The sequence below is a fragment of the Pteropus medius genome, unplaced genomic scaffold, assembly GCF_902729225.1.
Source record: "Pteropus medius unplaced genomic scaffold, Ma_sr-lr_union100, whole genome shotgun sequence".
Taxonomy (NCBI): Eukaryota; Metazoa; Chordata; class Mammalia; order Chiroptera; family Pteropodidae; genus Pteropus; species Pteropus medius.
Genome location: NW_024342471.1, coordinates 27398319 through 27414237, shown reverse-complemented (window position 1 = coordinate 27414237; position 15919 = coordinate 27398319). Strand labels below are relative to the sequence as shown.

At 62.6% G+C, this 15919-nt stretch overlaps 1 protein-coding gene across 4 annotated transcripts; it reads left to right on the top strand.

Moving 5' to 3' along the window:
- The first annotated feature begins 4837 nt into the window (after positions 1-4837).
- Positions 4838-15919, top strand: NKAIN4 (sodium/potassium transporting ATPase interacting 4). Of its 4 annotated transcripts, XM_039864782.1 has the most exons (6): positions 4838-4988; positions 8852-8989; positions 9689-9769; positions 10801-10995; positions 12881-12941; positions 14201-15919. In XM_039864782.1, exons 1-6 carry the CDS (start codon positions 4935-4937, stop codon positions 14287-14289), a joined length of 618 nt encoding a protein of 205 aa, XP_039720716.1. In that variant the 5' UTR covers positions 4838-4934; the 3' UTR covers positions 14290-15919. The 4 variants fall into 4 exon arrangements, with proteins under 4 accessions (XP_039720716.1, XP_039720714.1, XP_039720713.1 ...); XM_039864780.1 differs by having other exon boundaries at positions 8852-8986; positions 12690-15919; XM_039864779.1 differs by having other exon boundaries at positions 12690-15919.

Below are 15919 nucleotides of genomic sequence, written 5' to 3'. Positions count from 1 at the left end.
CAGCCTCTGATCTCCTGATTTTGCCTCCCGTCGGCCGAGCCCATTGGTGCAGGTAGAGGCGGAGAGGGTGGGAAGTGGGTATGGAGCGCAGCTGCAGGGAGGCGGGCAGGCACATTACCGTGATGCAGACGTTGCAAGCGGCTGCAAAGCTGTGTGTTGAGTAGGATCCCAAATCTGTGAAAATCTGGCTGTAAAAAGAGAACCGACGACGATGATGACCTCGTGTGTGTGGGAGGGGGTACAACTGCAAGGGATTTTTTGGTTTTGTTTTTACTTTGTGCTTTTCTGTGTGTTCCACATATTTTTCATTGATCTATGTAACTTTTGGAATGATCAAGTATAAACATTTTCACAGAGGTAAAACTTGCGTTCAGTAAAACAAACAGCTCGATGAGTTTTGACAAGTGCATACCCCGAAGTAACCTCCACCACAATTATAGAAGTTTCATCAGAGGCAGCCACCGTCCTCATTCCTGTCCTCATACCTTAGCGTTATGTGCTCTAGACTTCATATAAAGAGAAGCATGCCAATATGTACTCACGGCTTCTTTCACACATGATGGTTTTATGATCCAACCGTGCCGTTGTGTGTATCCATCCTAGCATTCCTCATTAATGGAATCATACATGTGACCTTTTGTGTCCGGCTCTTTCACTTAGCATAATATTTTCAAGGTTCGTCCATGCTGTAGCATGAATCGGCATCTCATTCCTTTTTACTGCTGAACAACATTCCATTAAATGAACACGGCACTGTGTTTATCCAATCACATAATGGACACTGGAGTCATTTCTAAGTTTTGGCTATTATAAATAAAGCTGCCCTGAAATTCATGCACAAGTCTTTTTGTGGGCATATTTTTTATTTCTCTCGTTTACTTACTTAGAAGTAAAATTGCTGGGCGATGGGGTAGATATATGTTGAACCTTATAAGAAACTGACAGTCTTCCAAAATGGCGGCACCACCCTACGCTTGCACCAGTCTAGAGTTCCCATTGCTCCACACGTCCGTCAACACTCGGTTGGTATTGTCGGCCTTTTACTGCAGCAGTCCACTGGGTACAAAGTGGTAGCTCATTGCAGTTTAGTTTGCCTTGCCCTAGTTGGTTGAGCGATGCCCTTAGGGTCCAGCACTTCCAGCCTTCCCTGTGCCCAGCTGGGCATGAGCACCCTCCTGCAGCCAGGGGCTACCTTCAGGTGGGAGTCACCAGTTCCTGCAGTAAGAAGCCACTGGCATTCATAGAAATGGTGGGGGCTGAGATGATGTAGACGAGGAACCGATAGAGTCTACACAGGTGGTCACATGAGACAGCGTAGATGTCAGTGTAGACTTCAGATCCTGTGGCTGGGCCTGTGTAGGATCCACGGGTTCAGAGAGTGAGAGGCAAGCACTGGATCAGTTCCAGTGGGCTTCCTGAAGGAGGCGGGCTGAGGAAGATGAGAGGCTGAAATGGAGACCAGGAAAAGGGAAGGCAAGGCGGTCCCGGAACGGGCACAGCTGGAGCTCGCAGTTGGCACCGACTAGACCAAGCAGCCAGCAGAGGCTGATTGTTCAATTTTCTGATCATAAAGCAAAAAAGTCAACCTTCTGCCCCACTCTACTGAGGGAAGTCTAGGGCTACGTTCACCCCCAGAGCCAGGACTAGAGGGGTGGCCCTTCCAAGGACAGGGCAGAGACTCAAATACTCTGTATACAAGGCACTCTGTGGCACCAGCAAGGGGAGGCTGGCCCGGTCCCATCGGCACCAGGAGTGGCAGGGGAAGAGCAAAAAGCCTCTGGCGAAGCATCATCAGCTGTCATCCTCGGTGTAGCCTGTACCAGTACCTGGTCCCTTTTTATGGCCGAATAACATTCCCTTGTGTGGCTAGAGAACGTTTTGAAAATCGATTCACCTACGCAGTGACACTTGGGATGCTGGAACCGGTGCTACTATAAATATCAGTCACAAGGTGTGTGTGGCTGTACGTTTTCATCTCCGGGCCATACCCAGGAGCGGAGGGCCAGGCCCTAGGGCAACTTCTGAGGACCTGCCGGACGGTTTTCCACAGCGGCCACACCCTTTCACACCCTGCCAGCCGGCTGTGCCTGTGGGTTCTGGTTTCTCCGTGCCTTTTTGGATTCCAGGCATCCGTGTGTGTGTGTGCACGCGCGCGTGTGAAGTGGTAGCTCACTGTGGTTTTGATTTGCATTTCCCCTTGAGGTACTTGTTGAGAACTATAGCTACTTAGTTGGCCTCCTGGGTAGGCCTTGGACTGTCCGTCATCTCTCTGCAGACAGTGCTGTGACAGCCATCACCCATGTACCCTGGCACAGGTCCTGGAGTGAAGTTGAGGAACCCAAGAGCTTACACACTGTCAATTAGTGACCAGAGCTGCTGTCCCTTCCACTTGATCTATGCTACCCGGGAATATACAAGGCACTTTCCTTTTGATAAATTGAGACCACACTGTACAGCACTGAGGGGTATCCTGGGGGACATTCGTCCATGTCTGCAAACATCTTTGATGTCGTGATGGTGGGGGTGCCACTGGCACATTGTGGGAAGAGCCCAGAGATGCTGCTGGGCCCCCACAGCACACAGGACGCCTCCATGCTGCTGCCGTCGGGAGACCCCCATCCGGAACGTTTTGCCAACTGTTCTCTTCACTTAATAATTTTCCATGACCAGCTTCCTAGGAAGTCTCTCCATCTTCACTCAGCCTGTTCTGAAGGTCATGACTGGCAAAGATCAAAGACTTTGGGCAGTGAGTTCAAGCTTCCTGTGTGAGGTCTTGTCTGCAGAGCCCCTCGCCGGTGACTCATCCTGTCAGGAACTGGACTTCGCACTTGGGGAGTAGGGGAACTTCAGGCCCTTCTGCTCCCCGAGCCCCACCCTTCTAGGTTGTCCTGAGTGGTCTCTAGGTCCTTCCTGAGCCCCACCCTGCATGCTCCCTCCTCCCTCCCTCCTATCTGCAAACGGCCTGATGACCCCCCAAACCTTCCCTCCCGAACTTTCCTATTTGCCAGGGTCTGGACCTGTCACCACAGAGCCTGGGTTAGGGACCTGGTGTGGCTTCGTCCCCAAGGCACTCAGGACTGTAGGAGAACTTGAACTTGCTCTTCTGTTAAATGGACTGTGGGACAGTCAACCGAATCTACACAGGCAAAAACTACTGGCGGCTTATGACATCATGGGAGTGGGTCAGGGCTGAGGAGAGCCCTGGGGAAGTGACCTCAGCTCACCCTGCTGTAAGGGGGCCAGTGAGAGCGGCACTCAAAGCTCCAAGGATCGGATCCTGTGGGTGCTCTGCAGGCGCCCCATGCCCGGTGGGCTGCTCAGCCAGGTCACCCAGGCACTGGGACCTTCTGGCCCTGGACTGCTGGAGCCAAGAGCAACAGCCCAACAGTAGCGCCCCTGCTGTGCCCTGCAGGCGTTGTCATCTCTCACCTGGAGTAGACCATCCTGCTCCCTACACGACCCCCTCTGCTCAGGTCCCACTCCTCGCTGGGCCTGGCCAGGACCATCTCCTGCCTCTCAGCGCAAGGTTGGCCTCCGAGGATGGGCGTCACCATGGCTCACCATGACCTGGAACTCCAGTGGCTTCCTGTGACGGATGAGATGAGCCCAGCGTTACTGCATGCAGAGCCCCTGGACCCCACCTAACCTGCCTCCCTTTGGCCATCTGCTCACTCCGGGCTCAGCCCCTCCTCCCCGCCTTCGCCCAGCAAGCCTCCCACACCACACACAGGACTCAGGCCTCCGCATGGTGTCTGCCCTTCAGGCTTGAAGCCACCCTGGCCTAGTCACAGTCAGAGCCGACCTGGCCTTAAGGTCCCCCACATTCCTTGGGCGGGTGAGCTCCTGCTAGGCTAGGCTGTCCCTTCTCCTACCTCTGTGCCCCTACCTGCGCACGGGGGCCTCTGAGCTCTTGACTCAGGGCCAGGACGCCTCAGGCATGGGGTATCATCTCCGCCTCCCCCAAGCCTCACTAGGAAGGATGCTGGGGGGTGTCACATCGGGGCCACGGCAACGCAGGAGGTGCCAGGCAGGAGGTTTTCCCTGACCTGGAGCCGCTGGTGATCCTGGACTCGTGTGGGGCGGGCTTGAAGCAGCGTCGGGTGTCCTGGGGCCAGCCCGCGTGCTGTCTGTCCCTCAGTGTTCTGCGTTGCCAGAGAATCCGCGCCATTGCCCCTTTAAGAAGGGGTCCCGCGCCCCTTCCCGAGCTGGCGCCAAGTCCTGGGAGGCCACGTGTGGGGGGCGGGGACGGGTGCGAGAGCGAGACATGCACGAGGAACAGCTGGTCTGCCTGACCAGCAGGAGCTGGGCGGGGTGGGGCTGGGGAGGGCCGGGCAGGAGGAGCCAAGCAAAGGTCTGGCGAGGCGGCGGGCTGGTGGGAGCCCTGCGGGCGGCGATCGCGTGTCTGAGGGGGGGCGGGGGCGGGGTCCTCCGAGGGGGGGTATGGTCAGGGACTGTCTGGGACCAGAAATCATCCTGGGCTTCAGACTGGGGCGGCTGGGCCCAGACGGGCTACCGGACCAGGGCAGGCTTGTCAGGTCAGCGCAAACATGAGCCGGGGGGCAAACTCTGAGCCAGGAACAGGGCCGGACCAAGCGGGTCACTGGGGGCCGGGGCTGGGCGAAGTCATGTGGTGGGGAGGAGTGGGGGCGGGGCGGGGAGTGAGCTGGCGGGAGGCGGGCCAGAGGAGGAGTGAGTCAGGCCGGGGGGGGGCGGTGGGCCACCGGGGGGAGTGAGCAGGGCGGGGCGGGGCCGGACCGGGTGGGGGGGAGTGAGCTGGAGGCGGGCCCAGGCGGGGAGCCAGGCAGGGCAAACTGAGGGCAGCCGGGTTACACCGCGGGCGGCATGCGGGGTTGGGTCTGGGGCTGCAGGACGGCAGGCGGAGGTGTTGATCTCCCCACGCGGTGGCTCTGGGTCCGGACTGCAGAGGTGGTACCATGGGCTGCTGCTCCAGCCGCTACACGCTCATCTTTCTCTGTACTTTCCAGCTGGTGGGTAGCGTCCCCTTGTCGGGCCCCGCAGTCTCAGCGCGCGGTGGGATCTGGGCGCCGTTCCCCGCCTCCAGCCGTGCACGCAGGGTCCGCGCCTGCCTCTTGGGGCTCCTGGCCGGGGACCGCTGGGGCTCGCCGGCTTCTGCGACCGAAGTTCGCCGCCGCCCCAGGGGGCGTGGGAACCCAGAGCCCTGTGCGCGACCCCGACGGCCCCGACGGCCTGCCCCGCGCGCCCCGCTGTGTATGCGTGCGCGTGCGCGTGCGCGAGACAGCCAGACGGTCCCTAGCGGCGAGCACAGGTGTGCGGATCGGCTGGAAGGGGCGGGCGCGGAACAAAAGCCGGACATCTTGGCCTTGGCGACTCCGCTGGTCCGGTGGGTCCGGTGGGCCCGGTGGGCGCGGCGCGGTCGCAGAGGGGCCCAGCTGCTCGAGCGGCCCTCGCGGGTCAAAAGGCGTGTGTGGCACCAAGTGCGCGTGAGGAGCGAGTGCGCCTGTTTCTCAAGCCCGTGCCAGGCCCCGAGGGGGCGGCAGAGTCCGTTTCTGAGGCCCGACAGCCCTTTGGGTGGCAGGTGCCTGAGGGTTTGGGCGTGTGCGCATGTGTTGCGGGAGTGTGAGCCCGGCCCTGGCCCGCGCTGCTGGCCCCCAAGCTGGAGCGGTGGGGAGAGATGGGGAGCGGATGAGGCGGGGAGCGCTGGAGCCCGTGGCCAGGCCCGCGCTTGAGGTCTTTGTGTCTGGGGTTAAGTGGGGGCCGGATGCAGAGCTTCATGGAGAACTGAGACGTCCCGTAGCCAAGTTTCCCGTCTACCCTGGAGCTGCGGGGTCCCAGGTCCGTTCCCAGAGCCCCATCACCACCCCGCTCTGGGGGAGGCGGCGGAATAGAGGTCTGGGCCACTGGGCTGGGAAGGAGGTTCCAACGCCCCTGGGCCCCTGGCCGTGAGAAGGAGATGCTGCTTTCCTGAGGCCTGTCCGGCTTGTTCTGCGCTGCTGGCCCTGTGCCTCCTCCCGGAGCCCGGGCCCAGGAGGCCACCGGCTGCTTCAGAGAAGCAGTGGGTAGGAAGGTCTCTTGTACGTGGCTGCGCAGGGCTGCGTGTCCTCTCCTTCGCCTGGGTCAGGGCTTGCTGGTCTAGCTGGCAGGGGGCGGAGAAGCTGCAGGAGCTTCCCCCGGTGGGGCAGCCTCAGTGCTGAGCCAGCCTTCGTGAAGGGGCTGGGTGATGGGAAGCGAGGCGGGCCGTCTGCGAGAGGGGGGGCGGGGGCGTTGTGCAGACGAGCCTGGGAGAATGACCCCGCCTGACAAAAGGCCAGAGGCCCAAGGACTGTCTCACTGCAATTGAGAACCGCTGCAGGCCTTGGGGCAGCTGTGCTTCTCCCCTCTGCAGGTTGGAGGCACCCCGGGGGGCAGGCATCCCTTTGGGGGGCTCTTTGGGGTGGGTTAGGAAGCAGGAAGAGGAAGGAAGGGAGGATGGTTGAAAGGCAGGAGGTTCGCGGGCTGGTGACCGGCAGCCTGCTGGCGGCGTGTGGGCATCAGGAAGCTGAGCTGCTTTAGGGAGTGCTGTGACTTTGTTTGGGTTTCCGTGTTGAGTTTGCTGTGTGGGTTTGGTTTGGGGTTGACGTGCGGGCTGGGACACAGGGCAAAAGAGCTAGATGTACTAGCCCAGAGATGTGGCCTCAGGGGTCGGAAGGGTCAAGTCAGGCAACGTTGCCTGTTTGACCTCTGAGGTGAACAGTTGACGATGGGCACATGGGCACCCTGCAGGCCCCTGGGAAGGGGCTGAGCTAAGGCGGAAGGGGTGTCTTGGCTCAGGGCTGCAGGGCTTCCCTGGACCAGGGGCTTCTCAACCAGGCAAGCCAGAGGGCTGGGCCAGTGCTGTGTCCCCATGGGGCCGGCCACGCTGAATGCAGCAAGGAGTTGTGAAAGGCCCTTTGTCCTGGCTGTCCACCCACCCCCTCTGGGGGTGGCAGAGTGAGATGAGGTCTGACATCACCTGTCATTCTGGTCACTGTGTGGGGCGGTGGCCTGAGGGGGGTTCTAGGGTTTTTCCCTTCTCTTTCTGACCAGTGTCAAAGTTTCTGGCTTACCCAGCTGCGGGACCAAGCCTCAAGAGGAGACTACGTCGAGGCACTTTCCCCGGCTGAGCCCCTCGTGGTGACAGGGGGCGCAAGGGCTCGACAAGGGGTTTGGGTGGAGGCTGTTCGTTCATCTCCTGCCTTGAGGTTGTGGCCACAGCCGAGCCTTCCAGTGTCCGGGTTAGAAACGAAAAAGGCGGAGAGACACCCCACGCGGCCTCCGCCCCAGCCCGCAGGGTCTGTCCTCTGGAATCGGACCCTGGGGACCGCCCCCCAGACTTAGCGAGCCATTATCAAGGATGCACACGACACTCACGGCTGAGGCCATGAGCCCACTGGGCGCCAGGCGCCCTGGGCTCTAGGGGGAAGGTCGGGCAGAGTTCAAAGAGCCAGGAGTGTCCGAGATTCCCGCAGCCACTCAGCGGCTCCGGTTATCCTGGGAGCGTGTCACCCCGCTTCTGTCTCTCAGGCGAGGACAAGCCCACCCCCGCCTGGCTGCAGTCGCCCAGCTTCACGGGGGCTTGTCTGGGACGGCCCAGGGCAGGCCTGCCAGTAGGAGGAGCTGTGACATGAGGGAAAGTGGCTTGGGGGTGGGCACCTCCCTGGGGAAGTTTCCCCATGCCATGCAGGCGGGCCCGCCCGCTTCCCACGCCCAGCCGACTCCTAGAACCAACCCTAGCCCACGCTTGGAATGTCCCCCTGCGCAAGACCTCCTGGAAATAGCCACCACCCCCTCAGGGCCATCCGTGGTGACTGGACAGTGCCCAGGACACACCCACAGCATTTTTTTGGGGGGGTCAGAGTCTCACGAGGGCTTCTGGACACGGGCCAAGAGCAAGCAGAGGAGCTGGGGTGGGGAAGGGACAAACACTCTGGCCGAGGTCAGGGCCTCTGTGGCCGGCAGACCCAGTGACCCCAGGGTAATCCACGAAGGCTCAGCCTGCTGGACTCTCTGCTCAGTCGTAGCGCTGGGGACCCTGTGGGAGGCGGAGGCCGCCCCCTCATCCCACCTCCGCCCTTGGTTCCAGCTGTTCCCGCTCTTGGTTTCGGCTGTCCGGTCTCGGGGAGGGACGTGCGGCAGCCTTGACCGGCTATGAGGAGACTCTGGTTTCCTCTGCTCACGCCTAGAGCCTGCTCGGAGGGGCTCCCCTCCCTCCCCCACCCCGTCAGAGCCCTCCCCCAGTCCCAGGGCTCAGCCCCCAGCCCACGCACCAGCGGTCACTCTGGGTCAGGGACTGGCCTCTCGCTCTCCCACTGCCAACGGAGTGCTGGGCGCACAGTCACGGCCCTCCGGGAACCGCTCTGTGGGGTGCTCTTTCCACGGTGCCGCCGGGCCTTTCCGGGCCTCCCTGGGTGCAGAGGATTCCGCCGTATTTTCTCAGGGTTTCCTCTATGCCAGCTTGTGTGACAGGCCTGGCCCACACACGTGACGGGTGAATGAATGAGTGAGTGAGTGAATGAGTGCGTGCTCTCTGGAGGCCTGGGGGCTCAGAGCCCGTCAGTCTCCCCACGTATAAGACATCACGTTCCTTAGGCGTTTCGTTCCCTCCGCTTGGTCCTCTGTGTGGCCCCCGGCCCCGCCCTCAGAGCAGCCCTGAGTTCTCATTCTGCAGGTGAGGGCACCGGTGGGATGGGACCTTTCAAAACAGAAGGAGCCCCAGTGGAGAGGTTTCTGGGCTGTTGGACCCATCTGGAGATTTCGGGTGGAAGAGCCAGGACCACAGCAGACCCTTGAGTGGGGTGACTAGGCAGGAGGTCCCTCGGGGGCCGCTACCCCTCACGCCCTGGCCCTGCCCTAGGTCACCGCCCTGGAGAGGCAGGTGTTCGACTTCCTGAGCTACCAGTGGGCGCCCATCCTGGCCACGTTCGTGCACATCGTGATGGTGATCCTGGGGCTCTTCGGCACCATCCAGTACCGGCCTCGCTACGTCGTGGTGGTGAGTCCACTGGGAAAGTAGGCTGGGCGACTGGCACGGGGCCTCCAGTGGCGAGTTGTCCTAGAAACCACCGGAACACCCCAGAGAGGCCAGGGTTTTCGCCTCACATCACCTTCCCGGACCCCCAGACCCAAACCTTCCCGCAGCCCGGGCATCTAGAATTCCGACCTGGAAACAGGCACAGAGCCCGAGCCCCAGCCCAGGGCAGGACTGGATTCCGGGAAGCCCCAGCCCCGCCCTGCACACTGCCATCCCGCCCACGCAGATCCAAGTAACCGGTCTGGACGGGGTTTGTAGCAAGCGTATCCTGCAGCGCTCGATGGCAGGTGTCTCAGGCCTTGGGGGTCCTGGTCTTGGCTGTGGCACAGACACGGCCTTGCCCAGTAGTGGACAAGTGGGCATGGCTGCGTCCCACTAAGACTCTACAACAGCAGGCGCCAGCCCACAGGCCTCCACTCCTGCAGGCCACTCTCTGGGGTGCTCTTTGGGGGGGCTTTAGGGATGCTGGGGTTCAGACCTGTGTTTGTCATCCGTCAACTTTGGGTGGGCCACGGGCATCTCTTGGCCAGGACACAAAGTGAAGAAAGGGGTCCTTACAGCCGAGACCTGGCAAGCCCCCACCCCCTTAGAGGCCTCCAGGGGCAAAAGCAGGGCCCCCCAAGAGCTGAGTTCACCTTCTCTGCCTCCTCGTCTCCCTAGTACGCTGTGTGGGCCACCATCTGGGTCACCTGGAATGTTTTCATTGTCTGCTTCTACCTGGAGGTGGGCGGCCTCTCGAAGGTGCGTAAAGCTGAGGGAGACTCACGCAAACGGAGGGGACACGGCCGCCACGCCCGTGTCAATCATCTGTCCCCACATACACAGAGGCAGAGCTGTGTCTGCACGTGGCTCTGTCCCTGGCCCCCGGAACAGCCCTGGTCCACAGCAGTGGCTCGGCGAAGGTCTGGGGAACGACCAATGATTTGGTAGATGGATGAGGGGCTGTGGGCATTGGTGGACTGGTGGCCCCCGGCTGGGGGGATATGCACCAGGGAAGGCTTCCTGGAGGAGGGGGCCCCAGAGCCTGGGCAGCACCCGCAGCGAGAGTCAGGGCTGAGGCTCAGGGAGCAGAGAATGGGCCAGGCGGAGGTGTGCAGGCAGGAGGGCTCCCATGTGGGGCTGAGCCGGGCAGAGCAACGCCGCCCTCCCGCGTCCTCTGGCCACTCTGCGCTTTCAGACGTGGATGGAGTCCACGGCCCCGCCTGCAGTGGGGGTGCGTGTGAGGGGCGGGGATCCACGCCCAAGCCCTGCACTGCTGGGAGTGTCCAGGTGAACAAATCCTGCCTGAGTGGCGCTTTGCACATAGCATTTTATTTCATCCCTGAGTGAGGCTCAGAGGTAGGTCTTCAGAGGACCAGGAGTGTGTGGATTTGACCCCGGGGACCAGGTGGATGCTCAGCAGAGCCGACCGAGGCAGCAGCAGTGGAGATGGATGTAACAGTCACACGAACTGGGGCGTTGGTTCGAGATGCGAAGGGGGGCCCAGGGTACCATGAGAACGCCTCGTGGGGGCCTGGCCTGGGCAGGGAGGCCTTCCTGGAGGAGGGGGTGTGAGCCGAGGGCTGAGAGCAAGCAGAGCCAGGTCTGGCCATCTGGAGAACAGCTGGGAGGGCTTTGGTGCCGCTGCCCCTCCTGCCCAGAGCCCAAGGGTGCCCCCAGGCAGGAGAGGTGGGAGGGCACCCTGTCCCCTCTTCGGCAGCCCACCATGGGCTGCGGTGAGTGGGGGCGGTGGTGTCTCTGGTGCTGACCTGGTCCCACCCCTTTGCCCCCAGGACAGCGAGCTCCTGACCTTCAGCCTCTCCCAGCACCGTTCCTGGTGGCGTGAGCACAGCCCCGGTTGTCAGCGTGAGGAGCCAGCGGCCGGCCTGGGGCCCCCCGTTGGCCAGGCTGTGGTGCTGGGCGTAGGCTGCACCCTGGAGCATGGCTACGTGGAGGCCCTGCACAGCACCCTGCACATCCTGGTGGCGGTGAGTGTGGGGTGGGGCCTGGGGTGCTGGCTCATTCAGCAACGTAACAAACAGGGTGCAGACGGCCAGGTCCCAGGCCTTTCCTGCACAGAGCAGAGGGCCACGCCGTCCTCTGGCAGGGCAGGACGCCCGTCCTCGTCCCCGAGGCTGAGGACTCACACCACCACTCCCACCTGTGTGGCCTGAGGTGCCTGCTCTGTAAATGCGCCCACGGTCCTGCAGGAGCAGTGTGCGGCTGAGACCCGCAGGCTCGGACGGCGCTGTGGGGCCCGACGCTGGGCCGCTGCAGTCCGTCTGCTCCCTGCCCTGCAGGCAGCATGGGCAGGGGAGACGCTCCACCCCGCTGGCCAATGGGACCATTTCCTTGTGGGACAGTGGGCCCTGGAGAGGGAGTTGGAGACCCAGCCTGGCCCACGCCCGCTGGCTGCTTCCTGCTCCCGAGGTGTCGGGAGCAGGGCTGCAGATTACGCGAATAAAAATACAGGACATTCAGTTAAATCTCAATTCTGGAGAAACCAGAAGTAAGTTTTGGTGCACATGTGTTCCATGCCATGACGGGATGTACTTATGCTAAAAATCACAGTTCATCGCTTATCTGAAATTTGAACTCAACTGGGTGCTCAGTATTTTATCCGCAACCCCAGAGAAGTGATTTACTGTAAGAGGCCTGATTGCAGGAGGATCAGGGGCACACACTTTGCCTTGCGGGGAGCCCGCTGCTGTTTGCTTTGGAGGGTGCAGGTGAGGTCCACCCTTGGCTGAGGCCGCGCAGTCGGGCCAGGAGGAGAGAACTAGCCAGACGAGGCGCAGCACCAGCCTGGGAGCGTTGGGACTGCAGGTCCTACCAGCATCTGGAGACCTTCATGGAGGAGGGGGGAGCCTGGGCGGCAGAGGGCAGGGCGGGGCGGTGGGCCATCCTCCCCACCCCCCTCCGAGAGCAGGCCCCAGGAGGTGTCTTCAGCACCACGGCCAGCTCCCAGGCCTGCTCCTGCAGCCCCACAAGGCGCCCCTTCCCTGCGCCCATGTCCTTCAGGAAGGCTTCCCAAGTTTGTCCTTCAGTAGCAGGAGACAGACCTGCCTGCCAGCTCAGAGGAGGCAATGGCCTGCCCCTCGGAAGGGCAGTGGCCTGCAGAGCAGGGGACACAGAGCCGAGCCCTCCTAGCGTGCCTATCAGCCCTGGCTGTCAGGCTGGTCCCCTCATTCCCTTCGGAGAGGGTGCCGTTCTCTGATGGGGCATGAGCCGAGCTCGGGAGCAACTTGCCCCATGGTCAGTATCGTCCAGGCCCGGTAAGTGTGGAGGGCTCGGGCCGCGGACAGTGCCAGCCCTGGCCCACCTCAGCTGGAGCCCTCTATTCCTGGTGGCCTGGGGCCCAGGGTCCCGTCGGGGCTTGACTGTGGTCCTGCCCTCTGAGCACCCTCTGGCAAGGGGCCTCTGCCTCTGATGGCAGCCGGCTCACCCATTCTGCCCAGAATGGCTTGCTGGGCCAAGGCCTGGCTGTCTCTCCCGCACTTCCAACCAAACCATACAGCTGTGGCTGTCTGGAGGTGGCCCATTCCCCAAGGTGATTGTCTGCTTCAGGCCCCTGGGGAGATGGCCTGGCTGTGATGGGCGTGGGCCTCAGCCTGCAGGTCCGTACGGGCTGTAGTGACACATCTCCCAGAGCCTCTCTTTGCCTCATCTCCTGTTAATGTAGGGGCTTGGTCATCTTCCTGGCTCTCTTGTCCAGCAGCCAGCCTTACCCGCTGGGGGCCCTGGCCCGAGTGTCGCCCGCTCACCTGCAGGGGCTGGGCCAGCCTTCATGGGGATGCCGCACGCCGCCCAGACTCCAGAGCTGGTCCCACGATGCACTGCTCCAGCTCACCCCGGCCTCTCGCTGTCTTCCAGCTGGTGGGCTTCATGTGTGCCCGCTGCGTGGTCAGTGTTTTCACCGAGGAGGAAGACAGCTGTAAGTGTGTGGCCAGCAGTTAGGGACGTGCGGCCCAGCCCTGCCAGGCAGTGGGGAGGAGAGGGAAGCAGCCCGGCCACAGGTGGTTTCCCCAGGTTCTCCTGCCCGCCCCCTGGGGACCACCTGAGACCTCCCCTCTGAGACGGGCCCCTATGCCCATGGGGATCTTTGCCTGAGCAGAGAGGGGGATGGTCCAGCCACCCAAAGAGAGACAAAGAGGGGTCCCAGGCTACAGGTACCAGGGGCCAGCTCACCCCAAGACCTGTAGGTTCGTGGGCTCCTGTGCTGCAGGGCTGGCCCCCAACGATCCCACAGCTGCCTCAGCTGGAAGGCTGAGCCCCCAGACCTGTGGGGGAATGGGCCGCTCTGCCTCCCTGAGGCTGGGAATAGCCCGCTGGCCGGAAGTTCCCACAGGCCCTCAGCACTGGCCCGGGCCAGCTGAGCAGCCCTGTCCCTTTCCCTCCCCTGAGAGCCCCGCTCGGCCCTCCACCGACCTGCACGTCGGCCCTGCTGTTCTCACGGGCCCGACTCGGACACGGTCTCCTGCGAAGGCCCCGCAGAGAACAAAGCCAGAGTGGACACGTCCCTGGGGTCAGAATCAAACCGGAATTCAGAGCCTCTGTCCCTGGAGTCAGGTGGCTCTGGGGTGGGCAGTCCGTTTGTCCAAACGGCATCCTGCAGCTCCCAGACCAGCCCCCAGCTCCCCTCAGCCCTCAGACCGCATGCCCACCCGACCATGTCCCAGAGCACAGCTGGCTGGCAGGAGACAAAGGGGCTTCGTGTGCTGGTCACATTAAAACACGCTAGGATGGGAGCCAGCCCCGGGGTTCAGAAATGCATTTGTTTTGCTCAGAAAGCCCCTGCCACACACTCGCTGTGCAGACAGCTCCGAGGGGCGTCTGAGTGATGTTTGTGAATGTGACTGGGGTGGCGCCTGGGAGGGCCTGCAGGGCGAGGTGCAGCCCCCAGCCCCCAGGCCGAGGACGCGGGCACCCCGGCCACAGCCTCAGCCAAGTGCGTCAGCCCCCGCCGAGGCATTTCACCCTGGAAGTCACTTGCACTGTGCATAGTCCAGAGAGCTCTGCCCCAGGTCTGAGCTGGTGTGGGGTGCTGTCACCGTCTCCGGGGCCCGTCTGCTCGCCCCTGTCCCCGCCGCCACGGCACGAGCGTCCGCGTGTGGGCGCGTTCCTCATTCTGCTCATTCTGCCACCTTTCCCGTCGTTCGGGTCTTGTTTCATTTGGGTCTTGATTTCTTTCAGTCGATTTCATTGGTGGATTTGACCCATTTCCTCTCTACCATGTCACTGAAAAGCCTTCCAGCCTCTTGTCCGAGCAGGCGTACTTGTAAGCGTGGCCAGCAGAGCCCGCCCGCTGGGCCCGGCCGGTCCGTCAGCACGGGGCAGCCTCGTCAGTCTGCCTGCCCATCCATCGTCCATCCGTCCCCCACTTTTCTGAGACCTGCTCCATCTGTCTCCAGGCTGGGGTTCAGGGTGCAGGGGTTCTGGGGCTCGGCCCCACCCCCCGGCGCTCCCAGCCCAGCAGGGTCTGTGGGTCTGACCCGGTTTTGTGCTGGGGCTGGCGGGGGCACCGAGAGGCCACGTCCCAGGCAGGCGTCTCACTGGCAGGAAGTTTGGGGCGTCGCTCTACTCTCTGCCCTTGTGAGAGCAGCGTTCACGCTCTGCACGCCCCAGGCCGGGGGCGCGGGCTGCCTGGGCCTCTGCCTCGCTTCCTCAGACATGGCCTCGGCCACCAGCCCTGCCCCACACATAATCCTGAAATCCGGGGTCGGAATGGGTGGCTGGTGGTCCTTCTCGCAGTCGAGCTGCGCTTCCTGCATCCCGCCCGCACCCTGCAGGGCCATACCTGCGGCCAGCCCCCGGGGACCCTGGCCCTCTGAGCAGAAGCCCCAGCCTTTCTGCACTGTAAGTGAAGGCCCACCGCCGCCCGAGGCCATTGCAGGTGGCAGACGCCCAGCTCCTGTGACAGGGAGAGGTCTCGCACAGACCCCCCAGAGGGCTGCGTGCACGAGAGGCGAGACGGGGCGCATGGCCTGAGAGCCGGTCAGGCCGGACAGGCCTCAGGCGGGTCCCCTCCGGCCGCGGAGCTCCCCGCCCCCTCGCTCAAACTCCAATGACACGTCTGTGAACCAGGCCTGACCGCCCAGGTGGGAACCCCAGGCTGGGCCAGGCCTCCAGAAGCCCAGCCCTCCGCCTGCCCCTGAACATTGCGAGCTCCCCAGAGGAAGAGGGCTCAGCAGCCCGGATGACCACACTGACTGCGGGGACCTTCCTCCCCGGCGGACCCGCCCACTTGCCCCACAGGTCGGCATAAGCGAAGAGGCAACGGTCCTGCTCCAGCCTCAGCTCTGACCGTGGATGTGAGGGGCCTTCACGCGGTGGGACACGGCCGGCTTCCCTGCCCCCAGGGCCCTGCTGGTGACCCGAGCACCTGCCCCAGGGTCAAGCAACTGGACCCCAGCCGGAGCAGCAGGCCAGCGCCAGGCCGGGGTGGCTGCGATCTCTAAAGCGTTTGTGATTTCCTCTTTCTAAAAAGAAAGAAAAGGCAGAGGAAGACCTCGTCTCGCATGTCCAGCAGCTCTGGGACCACGCTCCACCCACAGCGGGCCCGGGACTGTGGTCTGCAGAGCCCGCTCGGGTGCCCTGTCCTGGGCTGCACGCACTGGCACAGCAAAGTGGGACCCCCACCTCGAAGTTTGGTGTGAGCCCATGTACTCCCCACGAGGGGGAGTCCTGATTAAACACTATGCGCACACTGTGTGCCTGTGTCACCCAGGTAAAGCCCCCCGACCCACCCACAAGCTTAGCTGATGGAGCCTGGGGTGCAGGGCTGGGCTCGGCAGGGAGCACAAGCTCCTTCTGCCCACAGGGCAAGGCCCTTCTTCCTGCTGGCGCTGCAGCTGTTATCGGCCCGGATCTCGGCAAACGGTCCCGCTGTGTCCCAAGGTGCCAAGGCGATCA

Bases quoted from the DNA above. Each gene is read 5' to 3' on its own strand.
- NKAIN4 (XM_039864779.1), top strand. From the start codon at position 4,935: ATGGGCTGCTGCTCCAGCCGCTACACGCTCATCTTTCTCTGTACTTTC. The intron at 9,770-10,800 runs GTGCGTAAAGCT...CTTTGCCCCCAG, and splicing joins AGGTGGGCGGCCTCTCGAAG to GACAGCGAGCTCCTGACCTT. The intron at 10,996-12,689 runs GTGAGTGTGGGG...CTGTTAATGTAG, and splicing joins CCCTGCACATCCTGGTGGCG to GGGCTTGGTCATCTTCCTGG.